General features: G+C 38.8%; 3 protein-coding genes across 3 annotated transcripts in view; 2 read left to right on the forward strand and 1 right to left on the reverse strand.

The window, feature by feature from the left end:
• Nucleotides 1–11,472, forward strand: part of PKNH_0825500 (SICAvar, type I) — a gene marked incomplete at both ends in the record, with an annotated part of 14,118 nt that extends 2,646 nt beyond the window's left edge. The window contains 10 exons of the mRNA XM_002258861.2: nt 2,877–2,977; nt 3,189–3,803; nt 4,070–4,723; nt 4,896–5,436; nt 5,910–6,016; nt 6,574–7,191; nt 7,813–8,436; nt 9,195–9,890; nt 10,166–10,822; nt 11,059–11,472. Coding sequence (XP_002258897.2) covers nt 2,877–2,977; nt 3,189–3,803; nt 4,070–4,723; nt 4,896–5,436; nt 5,910–6,016; nt 6,574–7,191; nt 7,813–8,436; nt 9,195–9,890; nt 10,166–10,822; nt 11,059–11,472 — 5,027 coding nt within the window. The remainder of the gene's footprint in view (nt 1–2,876; nt 2,978–3,188; nt 3,804–4,069; nt 4,724–4,895; nt 5,437–5,909; nt 6,017–6,573; nt 7,192–7,812; nt 8,437–9,194; nt 9,891–10,165; nt 10,823–11,058) is intronic.
• A 1,833-nt stretch (nt 11,473–13,305) lies between these two features.
• PKNH_0825600 (SICAvar, type I) lies at nt 13,306–15,950 on the reverse strand (the record flags this gene model as incomplete). Its single annotated transcript, XM_002258862.2, has 3 exons — nt 13,306–13,752; nt 14,860–15,755; nt 15,893–15,950. The coding sequence occupies 3 exons, from the start codon at nt 15,948–15,950 to the stop codon at nt 13,306–13,308; spliced, it is 1,401 nt and encodes a 466-aa protein (XP_002258898.2).
• An 8,018-nt stretch (nt 15,951–23,968) lies between these two features.
• On the forward strand, nt 23,969–26,073 carry PKNH_0825700 (KIR protein; the record flags this gene model as incomplete). Its single annotated transcript, XM_039113994.1, has 3 exons — nt 23,969–24,022; nt 24,732–25,580; nt 25,768–26,073. 3 exons carry the CDS (start codon nt 23,969–23,971, stop codon nt 26,071–26,073), a joined length of 1,209 nt encoding a protein of 402 aa, XP_038969627.1.
• Between the last annotated feature and the right edge of the window lie 1,015 nt (nt 26,074–27,088).

Consider the following 27,088-nt stretch of genomic DNA (forward strand, 5'->3'; position numbering starts at 1 on the left):
GCATCCCAGCATCCCTCCCGGGAGGGGGAAGGAAAAACTCCTCGCAGACAAAAACCGGATGCGACACACTAACCGGATGGTAGAAACTGGATGGTCGTAACGGGGTGGTAGTAACGGGGTGGTAGAAACGGGGTGGTAGAAACTGGATGGTATGAACCGGATGGTATGAACCGGATGGTAGGAACCGGATGGCAGGCACCGGATGGCAGGGACGCATCCCAGCATCCCTCCCGGGAGGGGGGAGAGGAAAAACTCCTCGCAGACAAACGAAACCGGATACTGCGCACTAAATGGATGGTAATAACCGGATGATAGTGCGTGGATGATGTGGACCGGATGGTATGAACGGGATGGTATGAACCGGATGGTAGTAACCGGACGGTATAGACCGGGTGGTAGGGGCAGGATGGTTCTAACCGGATGGTATGAGCCGGATGTCATGGACCGGATGGTATAGACCGGATGGTATGAACTGGATGGTAGGAACTGGATGGTAGCAACGGGATGGTGCAGATTGGATGGTAGTGACGGGGTGGTAGTAACCGAATGGTGGGAAGTGGATGGTAGTAGCCGGATGGTAGTAATCGGATGGTAGTAACCGAATAGTAGGAAGCGGATGATGGGGAGTGGATGGTATGAACCGGATGGTAGAAACCGGATGGTGGAGACTGGATGGTAGAAACCGGATGGTATGTACCGGATGGTATGAGCCGGATGGTGGAAACTGGATGGTGGAGACTGGATGGTGGAGACTGGATGGTGGAGACTGGATGGTGGAGACTGGATGGTGGGAACTGGATGGTAGAAACCGGATGGTATGAACTGGATGGTGGAGACTGGATGGTGGAGACTGGATGGTGGAGACTGGATGGTGGAGACTGGATGGTGGGGACTGGATGGTGGAGACTGGATGGTGGAGACTGGATGGTGGGAAGCTGTATGGTGGGAACTGGATGGTGGGAACCGGATGGTGGATACTGGATGGTGGATACTGGATGGTGGATACTGGATGGTGGGAAGTGGATGGTGGGAAGTGGATGGTGGAGACTGGATGGTGGAGACTGGATGGTGGTGACTGGATGGTGGAGGCTGGATGGTGGAGACTGGATGGTGGAGACTGGATGGCATGAACCGAATGGTATGAACCGGATGGTATGAACTGGATGGTATGAACCGGATGGTGGGAACCTGATGGTAGTAACCGGATGGTAGTGATCGGATGGTAGGATCCGGATGGTAGGATGCGGATGGTATAAACCGGATGGTAGGAACCGGATGGTAGGAACCGGATGGTATGAACCGGATGGTATGAACCGGATGGTAGAGAGCGGATGGTGGGAACCGGATGGTGGGAACTGGATGGTATGAACCGGATGGTATGAACTGGATGGTATGAAGCGGATACTACACACTGACCTGATGGTATGAACCGGATGGTAGGAACGGGATGGTAGTAACCCGATGGTAGGTACTGGATGGTAGGAACTGGATGGTGGGAGCTGGATGGTGGGAACGGGATGGTAGGAACCGGATGGTAGGTACGGGATGGTAGGACTGGATGGTAGAGACTGGATGGTGGTAAACTGGATGGTGGGAAGTGGATGGTGGAGACTGGATGGTGGAGACTGGATGGTGGAGACTGGATGGTGGAGACTGGATGGTGGAGACTGGATGGTGGAGACTGGATGGTGGAGACTGGATGGTGGAGACTGGATGGTGGAGACTGGATGGTGGAGACTGGATGGTGGGAACCGGATGGTAATAACCGGATGGTATGAACCGGATGGTGGAGACCGGATGATGGAGACTGGATGGTGGAGACCGGATGGTATGAACAGGATGGTATGAACCGGATACTACACACTAACCTGATGGTATGAACCGGATAGTATGAGGCGGATGGTATGAGCCGGATAGTATGAACTGGATGATAGGAACTCGATGGTGGGAACTGGATGGTAGGAACTGGATGGTATGAACCGGTTTGTATGAACCGGATGATAGAAACCGGATGGTATGAACCGAATGGTATGAACCGGATGGTGTTAACCGGATGGCAGGGACGCATCCCAGCATCCCTCCCGGGAGGGGGAAGGAAAAACTCCTCGCAGACAAAAACCGGATGCGACACACTAACCGGATGGTAGAAACTGGATGGTCGTAACGGGGTGGTAGTAACGGGGTGGTAGAAACGGGGTGGTAGAAACTGGATGGTATGGACCGGATGGTATAAACCGGATGGTATGAACTGGATGGTAGGTACCGGATGGCAGGGAAGCATCCCAGCATCCCTCCCGGGAGGGGTAGGAAAAAACTCCTCGCAGACAAAGACCTGATACTATACACCAACGGCATGGTGGGAACTGGATGGTAGGAACTGTATGGTATGAAGCGGATGGTATAAACCGGATGGTATAAACCGGATGGTATAAACCGGATAGTATAAACCGGATGGTGGGATGTGGATGGTGGGAACTGGATGGTGGAGACTGGATGGTGGGAACTGGATGGTATGAACTGGATGGTGGAGACTGGATGGTGGGAACTGGATGGTATGAACCGGATTGTGGGAAGTGGATGGTGGGAACTGGATGGTGGAGACTTGATGGTATGAACCGGATGGTGGGAAGTGGATGGCATATAAAACCGCATATTTTAGAACAATCCCAAACGAAAAAAGAAAAAAAAAAAAAAAAAAAATTTTTCATCGATTGTGAATGACATACATTTACTCAATCTACATACATACAACATACAACATACAACATACAACATACAACATACAACATACAACATACAACATATATATACACACATAACACTTTACATGTCGTATTAACTTTTCTTCTGTTCCTTCCCTTTTCTCCTTTTTGCAGCTGATGTGTGCATGAAAGACAAGAACAATACATTTTGCAAGCGCTTGCAATGTGCAGAACAATATTGGCAATTAACAGATGGGAAGGGCAGCACCAACACCGTAAGCAAGGGGAATGACTGCCTATATATACACATATGTACATATATATATATATATATATATATATATATGTACATGTGTACATATATATAGACATGCATATATGTATGTATATGTATATATATATATATGTATGGACGTATATATGTATATATATGTATGTACATGTGTATATATATGTATATATATACCTTCCCTTTCTATATTAAAGGATTTCTGGAGCAACAACGTCGAGAAGAAGCTGGGAGAACTCATCACTAATACGGTAGACAATGGTGACACGGGAGGTGCCAAGTGCAACGACGATAAACTAGATAGTGCAAATAAAGCAGCATGTGAGCACATGGCAAAATTGTTGAATGCGATGTACAAAAATTCAAATAGTGACCCTAACAAATATTCTGCTCAAATTATAAATTGTCTTTTATTAAAAGCTTACGCTGAAGAATTAAAAAAAAAAGCAAAAGGAGGAGGGTTCTGTAGCATAGATGAAGGGATAAATCACGCTTTTACCCAAAGTAAAACCATTATGGAAAGTGCGGCAGATCAATGTACAGCTAGTAATACCAATAATTGTTTTGAATGCAATTGGATGGACAATACTAAGGACGGCATTAATGGTTGCTCCATTAGCAATGGCACCACCTCCGACGATGTAAAGGAAAAAGTGAATAAATTGTTCGAAGGCAAGGACAAAACGAAGGACGACGCAATACAAAAAACCTTGATTAACTTCAATAAGGAGAATAAGTTATGTGAATGGGTAAATTGTGCCGCAAAACGGTCGGAAGAGAACAAGAACAAGGGACAAGGGACCACGGGACAGGTAAGTGGGCACACACGCTGTCTAATTGTGTAGTAAGAAATGGCAGTTACATGTATATATGTACATATGTATATATATGTATACATATATACATATACATGTATATGTATACATATGCATATACATATATACATCTATACATATATACACATACATACATATGTACGTATGTATATATATACGTATATATACGTATGTATGTATGCGTACACATACATGTATATGTATATATATATATATATATATATATATAACTTCACTTGCAGAAAGACTTCTGGAAGGTGGATGATGGCGCAGTGAAGACGCTGTGGACAGAATTGTCCACAGCAATGGAACAGAGTAAAGGAGCAGGAGAGGAGAAATGTAATAAAATGGGTGATAATGCCAGTGCAAGGGATGCAACTCATTCTGAAAGGAAGGCATGCAATTATTTGCATGCCGGATTAAAAAAACTGTACGATGGTCCTACGATGACAGGCGACGACGACATCCTATCTAAGAAATACCCATCGTTCAGACAAGCGGTGGGCTGCTTCTTACTTCATTCCTATGCAAATGAAATGAAAAAGAATGCTGTCTGTGAGATTGATGCTGGTATAAGCAAAGCATTTAATTCGTGGCAGGACCTCAGTGAGAAAGTACCTGGTACTTGCAGTGGCAATGGTAAAACTTGTATTCCGTGCAAATGGGAAGAAAATGACAAATTGAAGGATTGTAAAATTAAGGCAGATGGAAGTCCTAGCCAAGATTCGAATGTTGAGGACAAATTGAAGACCATCGTCCATGGGAACGATAACGACATTAAGACAATGGCAAAGGAAGTAAATAATGTGACAGAACTTTGCGACCAAGTCCAATGTGTAGCGGCCCGATGGAACAAACATAATAGAAAAGGCAGAGACAGGGTCCCCCGTAATTGGGTAAGCAAATAACCACTACACATATGTGTATACATATACATATATATATATATATATATATATACATATATACTCACATATACATGCATATCTATGTATATGTCTATATGTATATACATATGTATACATATATATGCGTTCTGCATATGTATATATATTACTTCAACTGTAGGATAAAGTATGGGAGGCAGTCCCAAATGAAGTAACCTCTTTGGGGGATGGCCTCAAGGAGGCCACAACTGAGAATAAGAGGACAGAATTTGAGAAATACTGCAGCGGTCTCACGGGGCATAATGGGAAGGAAGCTGATAAGGATGCTTGCATCCTTATAGCAGCAGGATTAAAAAACCTCTACGACATCCCCGACAACGGCACGAACGATGCCGTTACGGCATCGTTCCAAAGAACGATGCGTTGTTTTTTATTAAATGCCATTGCTGATAAATTAGAAGCACTTCCCTGTGAAGAGGAAAGAAGTGTAAAGGAGGGGATAACTAAGGCATTTGTCGAAAATAATGAAAGCATTAAGGGGGGAAGTATCGGCTGCAAGGATGATAATGTTAAGTGTTTTAAGTGTCCGAGGGTACCCTTAAAGGATCTTGCAACTTGCACAATTGGCGAGAATAGTCAAAAGAAGTATGTGAAGACGGAAGTAGAGGAAAAGCTCAAAACTGATTCTAATTTAAAGGACGAATCTCTTATCAAGACCATATGTAAGTAGACATTTTTTTTCTCTCCTCCAACCTACCAATAACAAATATATGACCATTCCACATCCATTCACATCCATTCACATCCACCTTCATCCATTTCCAAAACAAAAACCAACGAACAAAAACCAACAGGAACAAACAACAACAAAAATACAACAACAAAAACAAAAATACAAAAACAAAAAAATAAAAATAAAAACAATAACATTATATGTATATATACATATATATATACATATAAGTATATATATGTATACATGTTTATATATGTATAAATATATATGTGTATATATATATATGTATATAGGTATATATATATATACATATATGTATGTATATATATATATATATATGTATATATGTATGTATATATGTATGTATGTATATATATGTATATACATATATATGTATATGTATATATATATGTATGTATATATGTATGTGTCTATGTGTTTGTCTGTGTCTGCTTATAGGTAAACCGTGTGACACCGGTGAATTCTGTAATCGTCTACAATGTGTAGCAGATAAATGGGGAAAAAGGAAGAACGGAGGCTCAACCGGAACTGCGTCCGTTACTTGGGTAAGTAATGTGTTGTCGTGGTCGTGGTCGTGGTCGTGGTCATGGTTTAGTGTGCTGTGCTGATGTTGGAATGGAAATAACCATAACATCCATAACAATAATAATAACAATAATAACATCCATAACATCCATAACAACATCCATAGCAACATCCATAACATCCATAACATCCATAACAGCATCAACAACAATAATAACATCCATAACAATAATAACATCGACAACATATATGTCCATATATACATATACACATATTTCTATATGTATATATATGTATATGTATGTATGTATATGTATATATGTATGTACATATGTATGTATATACATATATGTATACGTATGTGTATACGCATGTGTATACTTATATGTATATATGTATATATGTATGTATATATATGTATGTATGTATGTACGTACGTATATATGTGTGTATATATATGTATGTATGTACGTATGTATATATGTATGTATATATATGTATGTATATGTATATATATGTATATGTATATGTATATGTATATATATGTATATATATATAACTCCCGCTTTATATTTAGAATGACATGAAGAGTGACTTTGAAACAGAGTTAGAATCACTGCTGGGTGACATGACGACAAAGCAGGATAAAGTTGCCCATCACTGCAACGGCGGTGGCGGCGGCTGGGACGATAAGGACGCCCACGGCAAAGCCAATAAAACGGCATGCTTACTCACTGCAGCAGGACTACATCACATATCTAATATACAGCTGAACTATGACGCGGGGAATCAGAATAACCCTTATGATAACCAAGAGTTCAGACAATTCGCTTCCTGCTTAATGTTAAAAGCCGTCGTACAAAAAATGAAAGAAGACAGCAAAATTTGTCACATAGACCAAGGGATTAGGGTCGCTTTTTTAAAGGCAAAAGACATTAAGGAAGATCATTGCAAAAATAAGAAACCCTGCATTGAGTGCAAGTTGACGGAAGAATTTGACAATTGCCCCATTGATAGTGGCAAAAAAAATGACACAGTGAAGCCTACATTAGAATCATTACTCAAGACGAAAGAAAACGACGTCAATAACACCCTATCCACAATAACTACAACAGAAGGAAATACTGGCTCCCTCTGTCAACGTTTACAATGCTTAGCATCTCGAGTTCAGATGGCCCGGGGGAACAATAATGCGGTAAGTAGAATAAAATGAGAAGGAATAAAAAGAAAAGGAATAAAAGAAAAGAAAAAAAAAAAAAAAGAAAAAAGAAAAATTCAGATTCCGGGTTCAGGAAGAGGGTTGTAGGGTATATGAGTAAGGTTTTAGGATATAGGAGTAAGGTTGTAGGTTACAGTAGTAAGGTTCTATGGGTATAAGAATAACGTTACAGGGGTGTGGGAAGAAGGTTGCAGGGTATATGAGTAAGGTTTTAGGGTATAGGAGTAAAGGTTGTAGGGTATAGGAGTAAAAGTTTTAGGGTATAGGAGTAAAAGTTTTAGGGTATAGGTGTAAGGTTTTAGGGTATAGGAATAAGGTTTCAGGGTTCAGGAGTAAGGTTCCGGGGTTAGCTTTAGCTGCTTTAGGGAGGGAGAGGAAAAACTCCTCGCAGACAGGGACCGAATACTACACACTAACCGAATGGCAAGGGAAGGCAAACCGGATACTACACACCAACAAGAAAGAGAAAAAGGAAAAGGAAAAGAATGTATACTTATACATATACATCTACGTATATGTATGTATATACATATACATATGTATATATATATATATATATATATTCATATATATATATTTTTTACTCCACTTATACAGGACGACTTCTGGGGGAAGGAAGGCGGCGAAGTCGCCAAACTATGGAAAGAATTGTCACAAGCAATGACAGATAATGGGGGTCAAGACAAAGGAGGTCAATGTGGGACAATGGATGATGGCAGTAGTACAAACAGTACTAGGGAACCCACCAACCCTGAAAGGAGGGCATGCCAATATCTTACATCAGGTTTCGAAAAACTAAAGGAACTTACATCGCCTACGGCGACCAACATCAATGGCAACAACATCTTGGATAAGGACCCATCGTTGAAACGAACGATAGGTTGTTTCTTACTTCATTCTTATGCAAAACATATGAAGGAGAAGGCGAAGTGTTTAGTGGGATTCGGCATAAAGAAGGCTTTCGACACTGCTGGCAAAGAATTAAATGGGGGACAATGTACATTGGATGACACCTATGGAAGTTGCGAAATTCACACAAATGGCAGCCCAACGAAAGTAACGGCCAAATTAGCACAAGTTAAAGGCGAAATAAAAACCACCGTAACTGACACCCTAACGAAAGTAAACGAAACGAAGACTTTATGTGACCAACTCAAATGTGCCGCACCCAAATGGTTCCAAAACCAAATGAACGGAAATACTGCTCCTACGAAGAATTGGGTAAGTATTACTATCACCACCACAACGATGAACGATAGATTAAAAAAAAAAAGAAAAAAGAAAATTCAGATTCCGGGTTTGGGAATAAAGATTTTAGGGATATTAGAACAAGGTTGCAGGTATAAGACGAAGGTTGTACGTTATAGGTGTAAGGTTTTAGGGGTATTGATATAATGTTTTAGGATATAGGAATAAGTTTTCAGGGTGTGGGGGTAATGTTTGAGGGTATAGGAGTAAGTTTGCCGGGTTTAGGAGTAAGGGTTCAGGGTTGTTGGAATTAAGGTTCAGGGGTTAGCTTTAGCTACTTTAGGGGGGGAAAGGAAAGACTCCTCGCCGACAGGGACCGGATACTACACCAACCGGATGGTAGACAGTGATCCGATACTACATCTACCGGATACTATACACCAACCGGATACTATACACCAACCGGATACTATACACCAACCGGATACTATACACCAACCGGATACTACACCAACCGGATACTACATCAACCGGATACTATACACCAACCGGATACTATACCTACCGGATACTATACCTACCGGATACTATACCTACCGGATACTACACCAACCGGATACTATACACCAACCGGATACTATACCTACCGGATACTATACCTACCGGATACTATACACCAACCGGATATTATACACCAACCGGATACTATACACCAACCGGATACTATATACCAACCGGATACTACACCAGCCAACTACATATATAACTTTTTCTTTTTTTTTTTTTAACAGTGTGACTTTTGGGATACGACTGTTAAGGACGCATTGGAGAAGATGTTCAAGGAAATCGATCAGAATGGAAAGGACAAATCAAAGACTAAGAAGAATGTTGTATGCAATAAATTTGGGGATGATAATCCTGATAGTGTCGAAAGAAAAGCATGTAATCATATCACAGCAGGTTTAGACTACATTAACAAAATTGAAGGTAATGACAACGATAAGCAGAAGAAGGCTGATGATAAGTTTTTTAAACAAACTATGATGTGCGCAGCACTTAATCTTTATGCTGATAGAATAAAAAAGGAAACGGAGAAAAGTTGTCCCCTTGATGAGGAAAGAATAAAAGAAATGTTTGAAAAATGGAATGTAATTAAAAAAGCTTCGTGTTCGACCTCTGGTGGTAATGATTGTTTTATTTGTGAAAGAAAAGAAAATTTTAGTGGTTGCGACCTCTTGGTTGATAAAGACTTAATTGGATCATCATCATCAGGTGGAAGTTCACCCTGCAATAACAACGACAAAGAAGACGTCCCAAAGCAAATGAACGAACTCCTCAACGAAGACAAATCCACCATTAACACCAAAATGAATTCCACCTTAACTACTATCACTGAAATGAAATCTTCTTTCTGTACTCAACTGCAATGCGCTGCAAAACAATACCACGCAGAAAAGAATAATGGACAAAGCAGCGGAGTGAACTGGGTAAGGGCGATAGACAACTACATATATACATATACATACGTATGTATATATGTATATGTATATGTATATATATATGTATATATGTATATATGTATATATATATGTATATGTATATATGTATGTATATGTATATATGTATGTATACGTATATATGTATATATATGTATGTATATGTATATGCATATATGTATGTATATGTATACACATATGTGTATACATATGTGTATACATACTTATATTTTTTCCTCTCTCTCCTTCCTCTTTTCAATGTTTAGGATGCCTTGAAGACTGACATCGGAAAGGAATTAGCACAACTTCTAGAACAAATGATGCAGTCTAAAAATCAGGAGAAAGTTGCCCAATACTGCAAAGACAACGAAGATAAATGGAATAAAATTGGCCATAAACAAGGCAAAACAAATAAAGCGGCTTGTTTGCTTTTTGCTGCAGGATTAAGGCACATTTATGGCCGTCCCAACGGCCAAAAGAAGGGCCAGTTTAACGGCCCATCGTTTGGACAAACGATGGGTTGTTTATTTCTTAAAGAATATGCAAAACAATTAAAAGAAATGGCAAAAGAGAAGAGAAAAGGACATAGTTGGGTACATCCCCATTGTAGCATAGATGAAGGCATAAAACATGCTTTTGATAAAATTAATACCACTATGAAAGAACCATCTTCATGCAAAGGTACTAATGTTCCTAATTCTTGTTTTGTGTGCACAGAAGAAGGAGGTTATGATGATTGCCTCATTGGCACTGACAATGTAAAGCAAAAAGTGGAACCACTGCTCGAAGAGAACAAAAACCATATGCAACAAACATTAGAGAATACAGTCTGTCCCATCCTCCTTACGGATCTCCTTACCCCTTTTCTTCCTTTGGCTCCTGTCTCTATTGGACTTTCTGCTATGGCTTATTACCTTTGGAAGGTAAGATAAAAAAAAAAAAAAAATTTTAACAGTTAAAAGAATAAAAAAAGGAATAAAAAATAAAATTTTTTTTAATGGTTAAAAGGAAAAAAAAAATTTTTTTTAATGGTTAAAAGGAAAAAAAAATTTTTTTTAATGGTTAAAAGGAAAAAAAATAAATGTGTAAAAATAACATTTCACAATTTTCTTAACAAAAATATCCTCTCATTTTTTTTTTTTTTTTTTTTTTTTGGTAGTATTTTGGTCCTCTTGGTAAAGGAGGAGCACGTTTCCGAAGATCTCCTGTTGAAATTCCTGGTCCATCAGTACAAGAACAAGTCCTCGATCATGTGGAAGAAGCTGGTCCACATGAATATCGATTGGTGAAGGAACGAAAACCTCGTTCTGCTCCAACGAGAACGAAACGTTCTGGTCCCGTGAATCGTCGCACGATTATTGAAATTCATTTTGAAGTGTTGGATGAATGTCAAAAAGGGGACACACAATTGAACCAGAAGGATTTTCTGGAACTTTTGGTTCAAGAGTTCATGGGATCCGAATTAATGGAAGAAGAACAGGTTCCTAAGGAAAATGTTCTTATGGAAGAGGTTCCTATGGAACGTGTTCCAATTAAAGAGGTTCCAAGTTTAGGTTCCGTGTTTATGGTTTAAGGTTCAGTGTTTGGGGTTCACATTTTAGGGTTTATGGTCTCAGGTTCACGGTTTAGGGTTTAAGGTTCAGTGTTTAGAGTTTATGGTTTCAGGGTTCACACGTTAGGGTTCACACTTTAGGGTGTACCCAAAAAAATTTGAACGTCTGATATGCGAAACCTTAACAAGGTCGGGAAGGAAAAAATTCAACCTTTATCTCATACGAAATAAAAAAAATCCCCCATTCCAAAAAATTAAATCATGAATTTTTTTTTTTTTTTTTTTTTTTGTGTGTGTATGTAATTTTTTAGCATGAATCATCACACTTGTGTAATTTCTTTAGTAACATCTTATAATGATTATTGTATAGACATGGTTTATATGATTATATGGAACCATTATATTTTTTTTTTACACGAAAAATATTATGAACACAATGTACATTTTTTTTTTTTCCCCCCATTATTTGCTTCTTTTTTTTTTTTTTTTTTTTTTAATAAAGTTCTAATTATATGAATGTTTTAACGTTCTTCCACACTTTTTTGCGCGGAAACCGTAATATAGTGTCCTCGCTGGGGGCGCGCGCGCTCGCGCGCGGATGTTCCATACATTTTTTTTACGAGAACAAGATATAACACCTATTGGGGGCAACTTTTCGCAAAGATGGAAGCATAATTTAAGAAAAAAAGAAATGAAGAAAGGAAAAAAAATTAAAAAAAATAAAAAAAAAATAATGTGTGTTCTTAAAAAAAAAAGAAGAATGTTTTTTTTTTTTTTTTTCTATAAACAAAAGGGTGTTCTTTCACCAAAAAAAAAAAAAAAGAAAAATTTTTTGCAAACAAAATAAGAAATAAATGTGGAAGAAAGAAACTTTCCTTTTTTTTCTTTTTTTCTTTTTTTTTCAAGAAAAAAAAAAGAAGGACAAAAAAAAAAAAAATAAAAAAAGAAGTTTAAAAAGAATAAGAAATAACATGAATATTCAAACTCCTTATTATGTCTGTTTATCACATAAAAAAAAAAAAGACAAACGGGGGGTATGAAACCAATATTCTCATTATCACATATTTACTCCAGTCCTAAACCCTGAACCGTGAACCTTAAACCGTAAACCCTGAACCGTGAACCTTAAACCGTAAACCCTGAACCGTGAACCTTAAACCGTAAACCCTGAACCGTGAACCTTAAACCGTAAACCCTGAACCGTGAACCTTAAACCGTAAACCCTGAACCGTGAACCTTAAACCGTAAACCCTGAACCGTGAACCTTAAACCGTAAACCCTGAACCGTGAACCTTAAACCGTAAACCCTGAACCGTGAACCTTAAACCGTAAACCCTGAACCGTGAACCTTAAACCGTAAACCCTGAACCGTGAACCTTAAACCGTAAACCCTGAACCGTGAACCTTAAACCGTAAACCCTGAACCGTGAACCTTAAACCGTAAACCCTGAACCGTGAACCTTAAACCGTAAACCCTGAACCGTGAACCTTAAACCGTAAACCCTGAACCGTGAACCTTAAACCGTAAACCCTAAAATATAAACCCTAAACCCTAAACTATGAACCCTAAACTGTGAACCCTGAACTGTGAACCCTAAACTGTGAACAGTAAACCTTGAACACTAAACCCTGAACACTAAACCCTGAACACTAAACCCTGAACACTAAACCCTGAACACTAAACCCTGAACACTAAACCCTGAACACTAAACCCTGAACACTAAACCCTGAACACTAAACCCTGAACACTAAACCCTGAACACTAAACCCTGAACACTAAACCCTGAACACTAAACCCTGAACCGTGAATCCTAAACCCTAAACTGTGAACCCTAAACCCCTAAACTGTGAACCCTAAACCTTAAACCCGGAACCTAAATTTGGAACACGTTCCATTGGAGCCTGCTCCAAAGGAATACCTTCCATAGGAACACCTTCCATAAGAACTTCTTCCTTAGGAACCTGTTCTTCTTCCATTAATTCGGATCCCATGAATTCTTGAACCAAAAGTTCCAGAAAATCCTTCTGAGCCAATTGTGTGTCCCCTTTTTGACATTCATCCAACACTTCAAAATGAATTTCAATAATCGTTCGACGATTCACGCGACCACTACCAGCAGGATCGCGACCAGAACGTTTTGTTCTTGTTGGAACATAACGAGGTTTTCGTTCCTTAAACAATCGATATTCATGTGAACTATCTTGCTGCACATGATCGAGGACTTGTTCTTGTACCGATGGACCGGGAATTCTTAAAGGAGCTCTTCTGAAACGTTTTATTTTACCCAGTTGGCCAAAATACTACAAAAAGAGAAAAAAAAAAAAGAGAGAATATTTCTCCTGAAGATTGTAGAGTGCTATATTTTTTCTTCTTTTTTTTTTTTTTTTTTTTTTCACTCTTTTATTTTTTTTTTTTAATTTTTTTTGGATTAAAATAAAAAAAAAACTTCCCCCTAAATCATCTAAATACCAGGCCATAATTGTTGTTATTATAACCTGGAAACTTAAACCCTAAAAATGCGAAATCTTACACATATACACCGTAAAATATTAAATCCCGCAACCTAAATGCGAAATCATACACATATACACCGTAAAATATTATAAATCCCACAACCTAAAAATACGAAATCTTACACATGTACACCGTAAAATATTATAAATCCCGCAACCTAAAAATGCGAAATCTTACACATATACACCGTAATAATATTAAATCCCGCAACCTAAATGCGAAATCTTACACATATACACCGTAAAATATTATAAATCCCACAACCTAAAAATACGAAATCTTACACATGTACACCGTAAAATATTATAAATCCCGCAACCTAAAAATGCGAAATCTTACACATATACACCGTAAAACATTAAATCCCGCAACCTAAAAATGCGAAATCTTACACATATACACCGTAAAATATTATAAATCCCACAACCTAAAAATACGAAATCTTACACATGTACACCGTAAAATATTATAAATCCCGCAACCTAAAAATGCGAAATCTTACACATATACACCGTAATAATATTAAATCCCGCAACCTAAATGCGAAATCATACACATATACACCGTAAAATATTATAAATCCCACAACCTAAAAATACGAAATCTTACACATGTACACCGTAAAAATATTATAAATCCCGCAACCTAAATACGAAATCTTACACTTCTACACCGTAAAATATTAAATCCCGCAACCTAAAAATTCGAAATCTTCCACATATACACCGTAAAATATTATAAATCCCGCAACCTAAAAATGCGAAATCTTACACATACACCCTGAATCAATAATAGTACAAATCGCGTACTGCTTTATTCACCTTTTTTTTTTTATACCTTTCTTTCATTTTTTCATTTTACCCATTATTTATTATTTTTTTTTTTTATATTACCTTCCAAAGGAAATAAGTTATAGTGATAATTCCAAGGATAGAAGGAACTAGAGGAAGATAAGGATGAATCGAGTCAAAAGGAAAGGAAGAAAGGGAAGGGACGATTCCCTTCCCTTTCTTCCCTACAGGGAGGGATGGTGATTGTGTTGATGATGCTGTTGTTGCAGCACCAAGAACAACATCCTCATCTTCGTCATCATCGTCTTCGTCGCTGTCGCTGACGACGTCGTCGACGTCGTCGACGACGGCGCCACCGCCGCTTCCGCCAACACCGGCCGTGCCGTTATTACAACTGTTGTCATATGAAGTAGAGCATGTTGCACTTCCTGCACCAGATAATACCGATTTCAATGGGTTCAATTTTTTATCCTGTATTATATTCACTTTCTCTAATACCTCAATAACTCTACACTTTAAGTCTTTTTCTCCCCGATAATTTTTATCCCATGTTTTTTTTATACAATTACCAAAAGCTTCCCTATTCCTTCGCTTAGCTTCTTCACTCCCCTCCCCTACCCTCCATGTCTTAACTTGCGGTTCCATTGCATTTAAAATCTTCTTAACATCACTGTCTGATATACAAGAGTGGTGCATTAAATATTTCATACATATTCGTAACATATAACAACGATTCTTACGATCTAATCCACTCCAAACAGGACCAGAAACAGGTCCTGGACTTGGACTTGTACCTTGACCCTTTGATCGACTATTCCCGTAAGTACCTCTAACAGCAGAAGTTATATAATTACATAAATCATCTTTATGTGGTTGTATTTCTGCGGAATTGGAAGTTTTATCTACTCCCCCCTTGCATTTTGCAAGGAGTGGCCCATATTCCGTTAGGGGGTCCTTGAAAGCGGTCTCAAGTTTAGTTAATCCTCTTTGTATTCTCTCTAAAAAAAGAAGAAAGTGAAAAAAAAGAAAGTGAAAGTATAAAAGAAAAAGTGAAAATAAAAATATTAAAACAAAAATACTTTTTTTCTTTTTTCTCCTTTTAAATATGTTAACACTACATATAACATATTTATACCATCTTCCTTGCTGGACGCCTTTTGCGGCGTCGATGGCGCCGCCTTTGACGCCGCCATGATTTGTTTGTTGCTGTTGAGTTGTTCTGTAGTATCAGGTTAGTGTGCCATCGAGGTTGCCTTCCTGTCTGCGAGGAGTTCTTCCTCTCCCCCCCTAAAGTAACTAAAGCTAACCCATAAAACTTTATTATAACACCCCTGAAAACTTATTACTATACCCTTGAAACGTTATACTAACACCCCACAACCTTATTCCTATACCATAAAACCTTATTCCTATACACTTAAACCTTCTCTTTATACCCTCCAACCTTCCTCTTATAGCCTGAAACCTTCCCCCTAAACCCGGAATCTGACTTCTAGTACCCCTAAAACCTTTACTCCTAAACCCGGAATGCCAACATTACATCTTGATTCTGACTCCTGTTCCCAGGAATCATTATTCCTTCCTTTCCTTTCATTCCTGATTAACATACACTATTTTTATTTACTCCTTTCTTTCCTTCCCATTCCTTTCCTTCCATTATTTTCTTCCTTTTTCTTTTCTTCACTTCCTTTCCTTCCTTCACTTTCTTTCCTTCATACTTCACTTCCTTCTCTTCTTTCTCTTCCTTCCTTTCCTTTCTTCAATTCTTTCTCTTTTTTCTTCTTTCTTTACTTTCTTAGAAAAAAGAGTATTAACCTCTTTGATTTTTTTTTTCTTATTTTAAATTTCTTCTAATTCTTCTTTATTCTTTCTTCTTTCCCTGGGTCCTTCTAATTTTTTTTTTTTTTTTTTTTTTTCTTTTTCTCTTTAAGTCATCCTTTCCTTCCTCTCCTAAATTATTCATTTTCATCCTTCGAAACCATTTCCCTTTCTTCTCCTCCTTTTTTTTTCTCTTACTTCTTTTCTATTACTTTTCTCTTCTTTCATTTCTTCTCTTCCTTATCTTCTCTTCCTTTTCTTCTCTTCCTTTTCTTCTCTTCATTTTCTTCTCTTCCTTTCCTTCTCTACCTTTTCTTCCGCTTTCTCTTTATTCCTTTCCTTCTCTTCCTTTTCTTCTCTTCATTTTCTTCTCTTCCTTTCCTTCTCTTCATTTTCTTCTCTTCCTTTCCTTCTCTTCATTTTCTTCTCTTCCTTTCCTTCTCTTCATTTTCTTCCTTTTTTTCTTTCGTCTTTTCATTCCTTCCTCTCCTTTACTTTCCATATATTTTCTTCTCTTCCCTTTTATTCTTCTATTCTTTTCTTCTTTCATATAATATATTTTTTTTTCCTTTCTTAAATAACTTAGATGTATATTTTCGGATTCAGGATTCAGGGATCAGGGTTTAGGGCTCAGTGTTCAGGGTTTAGGGTTTAGGGTTCAGTGTTTAGGGTTCTAGGTTTAGGGTTTAGGGTTTAAGATTCAGGGTTTAGGGTTAACGGTTTAGGGTTTAGGGTTTAGGGTTCATGGGTTTAGGGTTCAAGGTTTAGGGTTCAGAGTTTAGGGTATACGGTTTAGGGTTTAGGGGATTATAGTTTAGGGGTTTATGGTTTAGGGTTCAGGGTTTAGGGTTTAGGGTTTCAGGGTTTAGGGTTTATGGTTTAGGGTTTAGGGTTCATGGGTTTAGGGTTCATGGGTTCAGGGTTTAGGGTTCAGGGTTTAGGGTTCAGCGTTTAGGGTTCAGGGTTTAGGGTTCAGTGTTTAGGGTTTAGGGTTTAGGGTTCAGGTTTTAGGGTTTAGGGTTTAGAGTTTAGGTTTAGGGTTTAGGGTTTAGGGTTTAGGGTTTTATGGTTTGGGGGGTTCAGGGTTTAGGATTTTCAGGGTTTAGGGTTTAGGGTTCAGGGGTTCAGGGTTCAGGGTTCAGGGTTTAGGGTTCAGTGTTCAGGGTTTAGGGTTTAGGGTTCAGTGTTTAGGGTTCTAGGTTTAGGGTTTAGGGTTTAAGATTCAGGGTTTAGGGTTAACGGTTTAGGGTTTAGGGTTCATGGGTTTAGGGTTCAAAGTTTAGGGTTCAGAGTTTAGGGTATACGGTTTAGGGTTTAGGGGATTATAGTTTAGGGGTTTATGGTTTAGGGTTCAGGGTTTAGGGTTTAGGGTTTCAGGGTTTAGGGTTTATGGTTTAGGGTTTAGGGTTCATGGGTTTAGGGTTCATGGGTTCAGGGTTTAGGGTTCAGGGTTTAGGGTTCAGCGTTTAGGGTTCAGGGTTTAGGGTTCAGTGTTTAGGGTTTAGGGTTTAGGGTTCAGGTTTTAGGGTTTAGGGTTTAGAGTTTAGGTTTAGGGTTTAGGGTTTAGGGTTTAGGGTTTTATGGTTTGGGGGGTTCAGGGTTTAGGATTTTCAGGGTTTAGGGTTTAGGGTTCAGGGGTTCAGGGTTCAGGGTTTAGGGTTTAGGGTTTAGGGTTTAGGGTTTAGGGTTTTATGGTTTGGGGTTCATTTTAGTTTTACGGGTTCAGCGTATAGGATCTTCCGTATGGGCAAAAGGTTTACATAGTACGTGTTCTTAGGTTTAAGGTTGACCTAGGATCCCGGTTAAAGGTGAAGTTGGTTCCGGGTTAAGCATAAGGTGGGTTCCGGGTTAAGCATAAGGTGGGTTCCGGGTTAAGCATAAGGTGGGTTCCGGGTTAAGCGTAAGATTGTTCCTGGGTTAAGGATGACGTAGATTCCGGGTTAAAGGTAAAGTTGGTTCCAGGTTAAAAGTGAAGTTGGTTCCAGGTTAAAAGTAAAGTGGGTTCCAGGTTTAAGATAAAAGTGGGTTTCGGGTTAAGGATAAAAGTGGGTTCCGGGTTAAGGAAAAGGTAGGTTCCGGGTTAAGGAAAAGGTAGGTTCCGGGTGAAGGAAAAGGTAGGTTCCGGGTTAAAGGTAAAAGTTCATTACGGGTTAAAGGTAATGTTGGTTCAGGGTTAAAAGTATGGTAGGTTCCGGGTTAAGGGTAAAAGTGGGTTCCGGGTTAAGGGTAAAAGTGGGTTCCGGGTTAAGGGTAAAAGTGGGTTCCGGGTTAAGGGTAAAAGTGGGTTCCGGGTTAAGGGTAAAAGTGGGTTCCGGGTTAAGGGTAAAAGTGGGTTCCGGGTTCAGGGTTCAGGGTTTAGGTTTAGGTTTAGGTTTAGGTTTAGGTTTAGGGTTTAGGGTTTAGGGTTTAGGGTTTAGGGTTTAGGGTTTAGGGTTTAGGGTTTAGGGTTTAGGGTTTAGGGTTCAGGGTTTAGGGTTTAGGGTTGAGGGTTTAGGGTTTAGGGTTTAGTTTTCCTGGTTCAGGGTATAGGATGTCGCGTATGGGTAAAAGGTTTACATAGTACGTGTTTTGGGGTTTAAGGTTGACGTAGGTTACCGGTTCAAGGTGAAGTTCGTTCCGCGTTATGGATAGGCTGGGTTCTGGGTTAAGGATAAAAGTGTGTTCCGGGTTAAGGGTAAGGTGGGTTCCGGGTTAAGGGTTAATGTGGATTCCGGGTTAAGGATAAAAGTGTGTTCTGGGTTAAGGATAAAAGTGGGTTCCGGGTTAAGGATAAAAGTGGGTTCCGGGTTCAGGATAAAAGTGGGTTCCGGGTTAAGGATAAAAGTGGGTTCCGGGTTCAGGATAAAAGTGGGTTCCGGGTTCAGGATAAAAGTGGGTTCCGGGTTCAGGATAAAAGTGGGTTCCGGGTTCAGGATAAAAGTGGGTTCCGGGTTCAGGATAAAAGTGGGTTCCGGGATAAGGGTAAAGGTTGCTTACGGGTTAAGGGTAAAAGTGGGTTCCGGGCTAAGGGTAAAGGTGGGTTCCAGGTTAAGGGTAAAGGTGGGTTCCGGGTTAAGGGTAAAGGTGGGTTCCGGGTTAAGCATAAGGTACGTTCCGGATTAAGGGTAAGGTAGGTTCCGGGTTAAAAGTAAAGTTGCGTCTGGGTTAAATGTAAAGTAGTTTCCCGATTAAGGAAAAGGTAGGTTCCGGGTTAAGGATAAGGTAGGTTTCGGGTTAAGGATAAAAGTGGGTTCCGGATTAAAGATATGGTAGGTTCCGTGTTAAGGATAAGGTAGGTTCTGTGTTAAGGATAAGGTGAATTCCGGATTAAAGATATGGTAGGTTGCGGGTTAAGGGTAAGTTGAGTTCCGAGTTAAGTGTTATGTTGTTTTTGAGTTACGGATGATGTAGCTTCCGCGTTAAGCGTAAGGTTATTTCTGTCTTATGGTTAAAGTAGGTTCAGGGTTAAGGGTAAAGTGGGTTCCGGGTTAAGGTTAAGATAGGTTGCGGGTTAAGGATAGGATAGGTTGCGGGTTAAGGGATGAGGTAGGTTCTGGGTTTAGGGTTTAGGGTTTGGGGTTTAGGGTTTTGGTTTTAGGGTTCAGGGTTTAGGGTTTAGGGTTTGGGGTTTAGGGTTTTGGTTTTAGGGTTCAGGGTTTAGGGTTCAGTGTTCAGGGTTTAGGATTTAGGGTTTAGGGTTCAGTGTTCAGGATTTAGGGTTCAGGGTTGAGAATTCAGGTTTCAGGGTTCTAGGTTTAGGGTTCAGGGTTCAGGGTTTAGGGTTTAGTGTTTAGGGTTCAGGGTTTATGGTTTCAGGGTTTATAGGATTTAGGATTCAGGGTTCAGGGTTAAGGGTTCAGGGTTTAGGGTTCAAGTTTTAGGTTTTAGAGTTTAGTGTTAATGGTTCAGGTTTTATGGTTTAGGTTTCAGTGTTCAGGGTTTAGGGTTCAGGGTTCAGGGTTTAGGGTTTAGGTTTCAGGGTTTAGGGTTTAGGGTTCAGGGTTTAGGGTTTAGGGTTCATGGGTTTAGGGTTCAGGGGTTAGGGCTTAGGGTTTAGGGTTTATGGGTTTCAGGGTTTAGGGTTTAGGGTTACGTTTAGGGTTTTAGGGTTACGTTTAGGGGTTTAGGGTTCACAGTTTACCGTTCACAGTTTGGGGTTCACAGTTTAGGATTCACAGTTTAGGGTTCACATTTTAGGGTTTACAGTTTAGGGTTCATGGTCTGAGGTTCACGGTTCAGGGTTTAGGTTCTAGGATTGACGGTTTAGTTTTTATGGTTTAGGGTTTAGGGTTTAGGGTTTAGGGTTCAGGGGTTTAGGGTTTAGGGTTTAGGGTTTAGGGTTTAGGGTTCAGGGTTTAGGGTTCAGGGTTTAGGGTTTAGGGTTTAGGGTTTAGGGTTCACAGTTTAGGTTTTATTGTTTAAGATGAAGGATATTTGTTTCACACCCCTTTTTGTCCTTTTTTTTTTTCCTTTTTTTCCTTTTTTTCCTTTTTATATTTTCTTGAAAAAAAAAAAAAGAAAAAAAAGAAGATTCTTTCTTCCAAATTTTATTCTTATTTTGTTTGCAAAAAATTTTTTCTTTTTTTTTTTTTTTGTGAAAGAACACCTTTTGTTTATTGAAAAAAAAAAGAAAAAAAACATTCCTCTTTTTTTTTTAAGAACAAGCTTTTTTTTTTTTTTTTTTCCTCTTGCGAAAAATATTTTTTCTTTCTTTTTTCTTTTTCCCCTTGCGAAAAATATATTTCTTATTTTTTCTTTTTCCGTTTGCGAAAAATATTTCTTATTTTTTCATTTTTCTTTTTGCACTTGTGAAAAATATTTTTTCTTCCTTTTTTTTTTTTTTTTTTTTTTGCGGAAAGCAGGACGATAAACGTTCGCCCATAATGTGATGTGTCCGGTCCGCGAACACACAAAAAAAAAGAAAAAAAAAAAAGGAAAGTGGGGTGTATGATGAAATATATTACAGTTGCAAAAGGTCGCAAAATATAAAAGAAAAACACACACTTATCCCGCACATGGAAAAATTGTGTATACATACGTGTTGGCACAAAAAACTTCATCGAAGTACACATACACTTTACACCAAAGATGTATACAGAATAACGAGAATATCCGGAAATGGCAGGGTTCAACGTCCCGTGCTAAAAGTGAAGTTGGTTCCTGCTTAAGAATAAGGTGGGTTCCGGGTTAAGGATAAAAAAGGGTTCCGGGTTAAGGATAAAAATGGGTTCCGGGTTAAGGATAAAAATGGGTTCCGGGTTAAGGATAAAAATGGGTTCCGGGTTAAGGATAAAAATGGGTTCCGGGTTAAGGATAAAAATGGGTTCCGGGTTAAGGATAAAAATGGGTTCCGGGTTAAGGATAAAAATGGGTTCCGGGTTAAGGATAAAAATGGGTTCCGGGTTAAGGATAAAAATGGGTTCCAGGTTAAGGATAAAAATGGGTTCCGGGTTAAGGATAAAAATGGGTTCCGGGTTAAGGATAAAAATGGGTTCCGGGTTAAGGGTAAAGGTTGGTTCCGGGTTAAGGATAAAGTGGGTTCTGGGTTAAGGATAAAAGTGGGTTCAGGGTTAAGGATAAAAGTGGGTTCCGGGTTAAGGATAAAAGTGGGTTCTGGGTTAAGGATAAAAGTGGGTTCTGGGTTAAGGATAAAAGTGGGTTCCCGATTAAGGGTAAAGTGGGTTCCGGGTTAAGGGTAAGGTGGGTTCCGGGTTAAGGGTAAGGTGGGTTCCGGCTTAAGGATAACGTAGGTTACGAGTTAAGGGTAAAGTGAGTTCCGGTTTAAGGATAAGGTGGGTTCAGGGTTAAGTATAAGGTGGGTTCAGGGTTAAGGATGACGTAGGTTACGAGTTAAGGGTAAAAGTTGGTTACGGGTTAAAAATAAGGTAGGTTGCGGAATAAAGGTAATGTAGGTTCCGGGTTAAGGATAAAATGGGTTCTGGGTTAAGGATAAAAGTGGGTTCCGGGTTAAAGATAAGGTAGGTTCCGGGTTAAGGATAAAAGTAGGTTCCGGGTTAAAAGTAAGGTAGGTTCTGGGCTAAGGATAAGACGGGTTTCAGGTTAAGGGTAAAAGTTCGTTACGGGTGAAGGATAAAAGTGGGTTCCGGGTTAAGGATAAAAGTAGGTTCCGAGTTAAGGTTTAAGGTGGGTTCCGGATTAAGGATAAAAGAGGGTTCCGGGTTAAGGGTATGATGGGTTCCTGGTTAAGGATAAAAATGGGTTCCTGGTAAAGGATAAAAGTGGGTTCCGGGTTAAGGATAAAAGTAGGTTCCGGGTTAAGGATAAAAGTGGGTTCAGGGTTAAGGGTAAAAGTGGGTTCCGGGTTCAGGATAAGGTGGGTTCTGGGTTCAGGATAAGGCGGGTTCTGGGTTCAGGATAAGGTGGGTTCCCGGTTAAAGGTGAAGTTGCTTCCGGGTTAAAGGTAAGTTGGGTTCCGGGTTAAGGTCAAAGTAGGATCAGGGTTCAGGGTTCAGGGTTCAGGGTTCAGGGTTCAGGGTTCAGGGTTCAGGGTTCAGGGTTCAGGGTTCAGGGTTCAGGGTTCAGGGTTCAGGTTTCAGGGTTCAGGGTTTAGGGTTTAGGGTTTAGGGTTTAGGGTTTAGGGTTTAGGGTTTAGGTTTTAGGGTTTAGGTTTCATGGTTCAGGGTTTAGGGTTTCATGGTTCAGGGTTTAGGGTTTAAGGTTTACGAGTTTAGGGTTTACGAATTTAGGGTTTACGAGTTTAGGGTTTACGAATTTAGGGTTTCAGGGTTTAGGTTTCACGAGTTTAGAGTTTACGAGTTTAGGGTTTAAGGGTTTAGGTTTTACGAGTTTAGGTTTTACGAGTTTAGGGTTTCAGGGTTCAGGGTTTAGGGTTCAGGGTTTAGGGTTTATGGTTTTAGGGTTTATGGTTTTAGGTTTTAGGGTTTAGGGTTTACGGTACACAGGTATAGGGTTCAGGGTTTAGTGTTTAGGGTTTAGGTTTTCAGGGTTTAGTGTTTAGGGTTTAGGGTTTCAGGGTTTAGTGTTCAGGGTTTAGGGTTCAGGGTTTAGGGTTTAGCGTTTACGGTACACAGTTATATGGTTTAGGGTTTAGGGTTGAGGGTTTAAGTTTCAGGGTTTAGGGTTTAGGGTTCAGGGTTTAGGGTTCAGGGTTTAGGGTTCAGGGTTTAGGGTTCAGGGTTTAGGGTTCAGGGTTTAGGTTTCAGGGTTTAGGGTTCAGGGTTTAGGGTTCAGGGTTTAGGGTTTAGGCGATTAAGAGGAAGTGAAGGAATGTGAAGGAAAGCGAAGTTAGGAGGATAATTAAGGGAAAGTAGAGAAAGGAATGATGTAAATAATTTTGTTAAGGGGATGGAAGGAATAGGAATAGGTAGAATAAGAAAAGGGGAAATGGAAGGAAGGAAAAAAGATAAAGAGTAACAGAGAGAAAAATAAAATAATGGGAGAAGGCCATGGGCATGAAAATAATAGTACGAGAAGAGATGTGGAAATTGTAAAATAGAAGGTATAATTATTATATGTGTTAGATTTAATCATTATTCATTTTAAAGGAGGGGGATTATATGAATGTGCTCAATGGGTAAAATATATTGAGAAGTATTGGAAAAGAGAGGTGTAGTGGAATTTTCTTTGTATTTTTGCAAACTTAGAGAGTAAAATGTGAAGTCAGGATAATGGGGATTATAAAAATTATACTGCACTAATTAAAAAAAAAGAAGGGGTAAGGGGTAAAGGATTTCATGTAGTAAATAATGTTCATATATGATGAATCTTAATGAATGTTTGTTTATAATGTCTGTATTATCATTGATTTAAGAAAATTGGTATGTACCTACTAGAAGAACAAGAGGAGAAGGACAAAATTCCATATTTCCGCTTTCTGCATATTCCCTTTCCATATATCTCCTTTTATGATTACTGTGTGGGGAAAAAAGGCCGTATTAATACATATGTGAATTTTATATGAGTATATGAGGAGAAGAAGGAGCATATAGAACATTATAACATATAAATTAATTATACATATACATAGGGAAATATATATAAATGTATGAATCATGGCACTGAAGAAATTGGCGGTTATATTTGGTTTAAGGAGGAATATATGTGCATACTATTCGTGTGTAACTCTTTAAGAAAAGTATAATAGAACTGTGGGGAATACGTGAAATTATATATATGTTGCCAATTTTTTTTTATAGAAATCGGAGTTGGATAAGTTGTTAGAAACAAAGCGAAAATATTATGATGAACTTAATAAAGGAATAGACTGTTGCCAGGAGTTAGGAGATAGTCTTAGGGAGAGCGCAGAGGAGAAATTGTTCGGAGATCCTAAGACTAAGGACTATGCCAGTAAGGTTGTGGGAAACTGGTGTTGTGCGTACGAATGGGGGAAGAAGGTTCTGCATTCTACGAATTATTGGTGTTATTACTTCTATTATTGGTTAGGGAGTAAAATACCTGCCAAACCAGTAAATAAGTCATGGAAGGACACTATGAAAATCATTTACCATGAACTCCAGGATCCCGAAGGGAGGGGTACGTGCAAAATTATATACGACAACATTGAAAGAGAAGTATTTCGTAATATGCAAAAATTATATAATTTCCATTACGACTACGACACTATAGAAGGGCAGTTAGAGCTTAGTAAATACTACTGTGATGAAGAACTTAGGAGTTATCTAGATGAAATTTATGAAGCTTACGAAGATATAAAGGAACAATGTATCGATGAAGGATGTAACGAGCAGTATTGTAAGGACTTCTCCACAATGTTCGATGACGATAAATATGAGAATCTACTTAAGAAGAAATGTAGTACGGAAACTAGAACAGAGCATAGAGCCATCGAGCAGCATCTGGAAGCTAAGGGGGAGAAATTCCTCGTAGTAAGGGAGGAACCCTCACATACGATAGGGCTGTCGAATCCCACAGAATCATCCTCCCCGTCCACCACGGGCTCCGACTCGACAATCGCACCTGGTGCTGTAGCTGGTGGTACCATTGCCACCATAGGAATACCAACTATCGGTTTCTTTTTATATAAAGTAAGTACATTATAATATATACATATATATATACATATATATATATATATACATACATATACATATATACGTATATATACGTACACATATACATATATACATACATACATATATATACGTACATACATGTGTATATATATATGTATATATATGTTCTTCCCTTTTTTTTTTTTTTTTTTCTTTTCAGTATACTGATGTATTTGATGGAATAAAAAAAACCCTCTTTGGTGGCAGCAATAATACAGGAGGAAGGAGTAGGGGAAGAAGATCTACTTTTCGACACAATGATCAACACTTTGACGGCTTCGATTCTTCCACCTTGGGTGGTGATGGTTCCACCACCCTAGGTGGTGGTGGTGGTGACTCATCCACCTTAGGTGGTAGCTCCACCGATGTTTCGACCATCTATGATGATGGAGGACGACGACCAAGCGGAAGAACACGGGCAACAAATAATAGAAGACCAGGAAATATACGTTATTATGCTACGTAATATTCCTTCACTCTTTCCTTTCCTTCTTATTCTTTTCTTTCTTTCCTTTCTTTTTTTTTTTTTTTTTTTCTTTTCTTTTCTTTTCCTTTCCTTTCCTTTCCTTTTCCTTCTATTCCTTTTCTTTCCTTCCTTTTCCTTTCCTTTTCTTTCCTTCTTTATTCCCTTTCTTTCCTTTTCCTTTCCCCCCACCAAAATTCCCTTCCCTTCTTTTTTATTCCCTTTCTTTCCCCTTTCCCTTTCTTTCCTTCTCATTCCCTTTCCTTCTCTTTTTCTTTCCTCTTCTTTCCTTCTCTTTTCTTTCCTTTTCTTTTTCTTTCCTTTTCTTTTTCTTTCCTTTTCTTTTTCTTTCCTTTTCTTTTTCCTTTCCTTTTCTTTTTCTTTTTCTTTTTTCTCCCTGTGTTGGTACACACCGTGTGCTATTCTTAAAAAGAAAAAATAGAAAAAAAAAAAAGAAAAAGGAATAAAAAGAAAAGGAAAGAAAAAGAAAAGGAAAGAAGAGACAGGAAGAAAAAAAAAAAAAAAAAGGGCTCTAAAATGAATTAAAGCCCGTTTACAAAATGAATCATTCGCGATGGGTTCTATTATCAGTTTTGAATAAATTTTTTTTCTAATTTTTTTTTGAACAATGCTCTGTATGTAACTTCGTTGGGTGTTGTGCGCCACTCCCCTTTTTTCATATATATATATATATATATATTTTATCTTCTTTTTTTTTTTTTTTTTTTGGTAAGGACGTAATGTGCATGAAGTGTCCCCCCCCATCAATCAGGGGCATGTTCCGCTAAAAGGAGATATAGTCCAAAAAAAAAAAAAAAGGGAAAAAATGCTAAACGCAAAATGCACGCGTAAAGAGGTACATATTGCATTTTCTCTTTTTTTTTTTCTTCTTTTTTTTGGGGGAGATTCATTTTGTACGGCAAATGTGGAGGCGAACTCTTCACAGAAGTCAGATTTTTCTTTTAATGCACATTAAGTTGTAGTTGGATTTACAGTTGCAACCGAGGGAAAAAAATTT

The sequence above is a fragment of the Plasmodium knowlesi genome (assembly GCF_000006355.2).
Source record: "Plasmodium knowlesi strain H genome assembly, chromosome: 8".
In the NCBI taxonomy this organism is placed as follows: domain Eukaryota; phylum Apicomplexa; class Aconoidasida; order Haemosporida; family Plasmodiidae; genus Plasmodium; species Plasmodium knowlesi.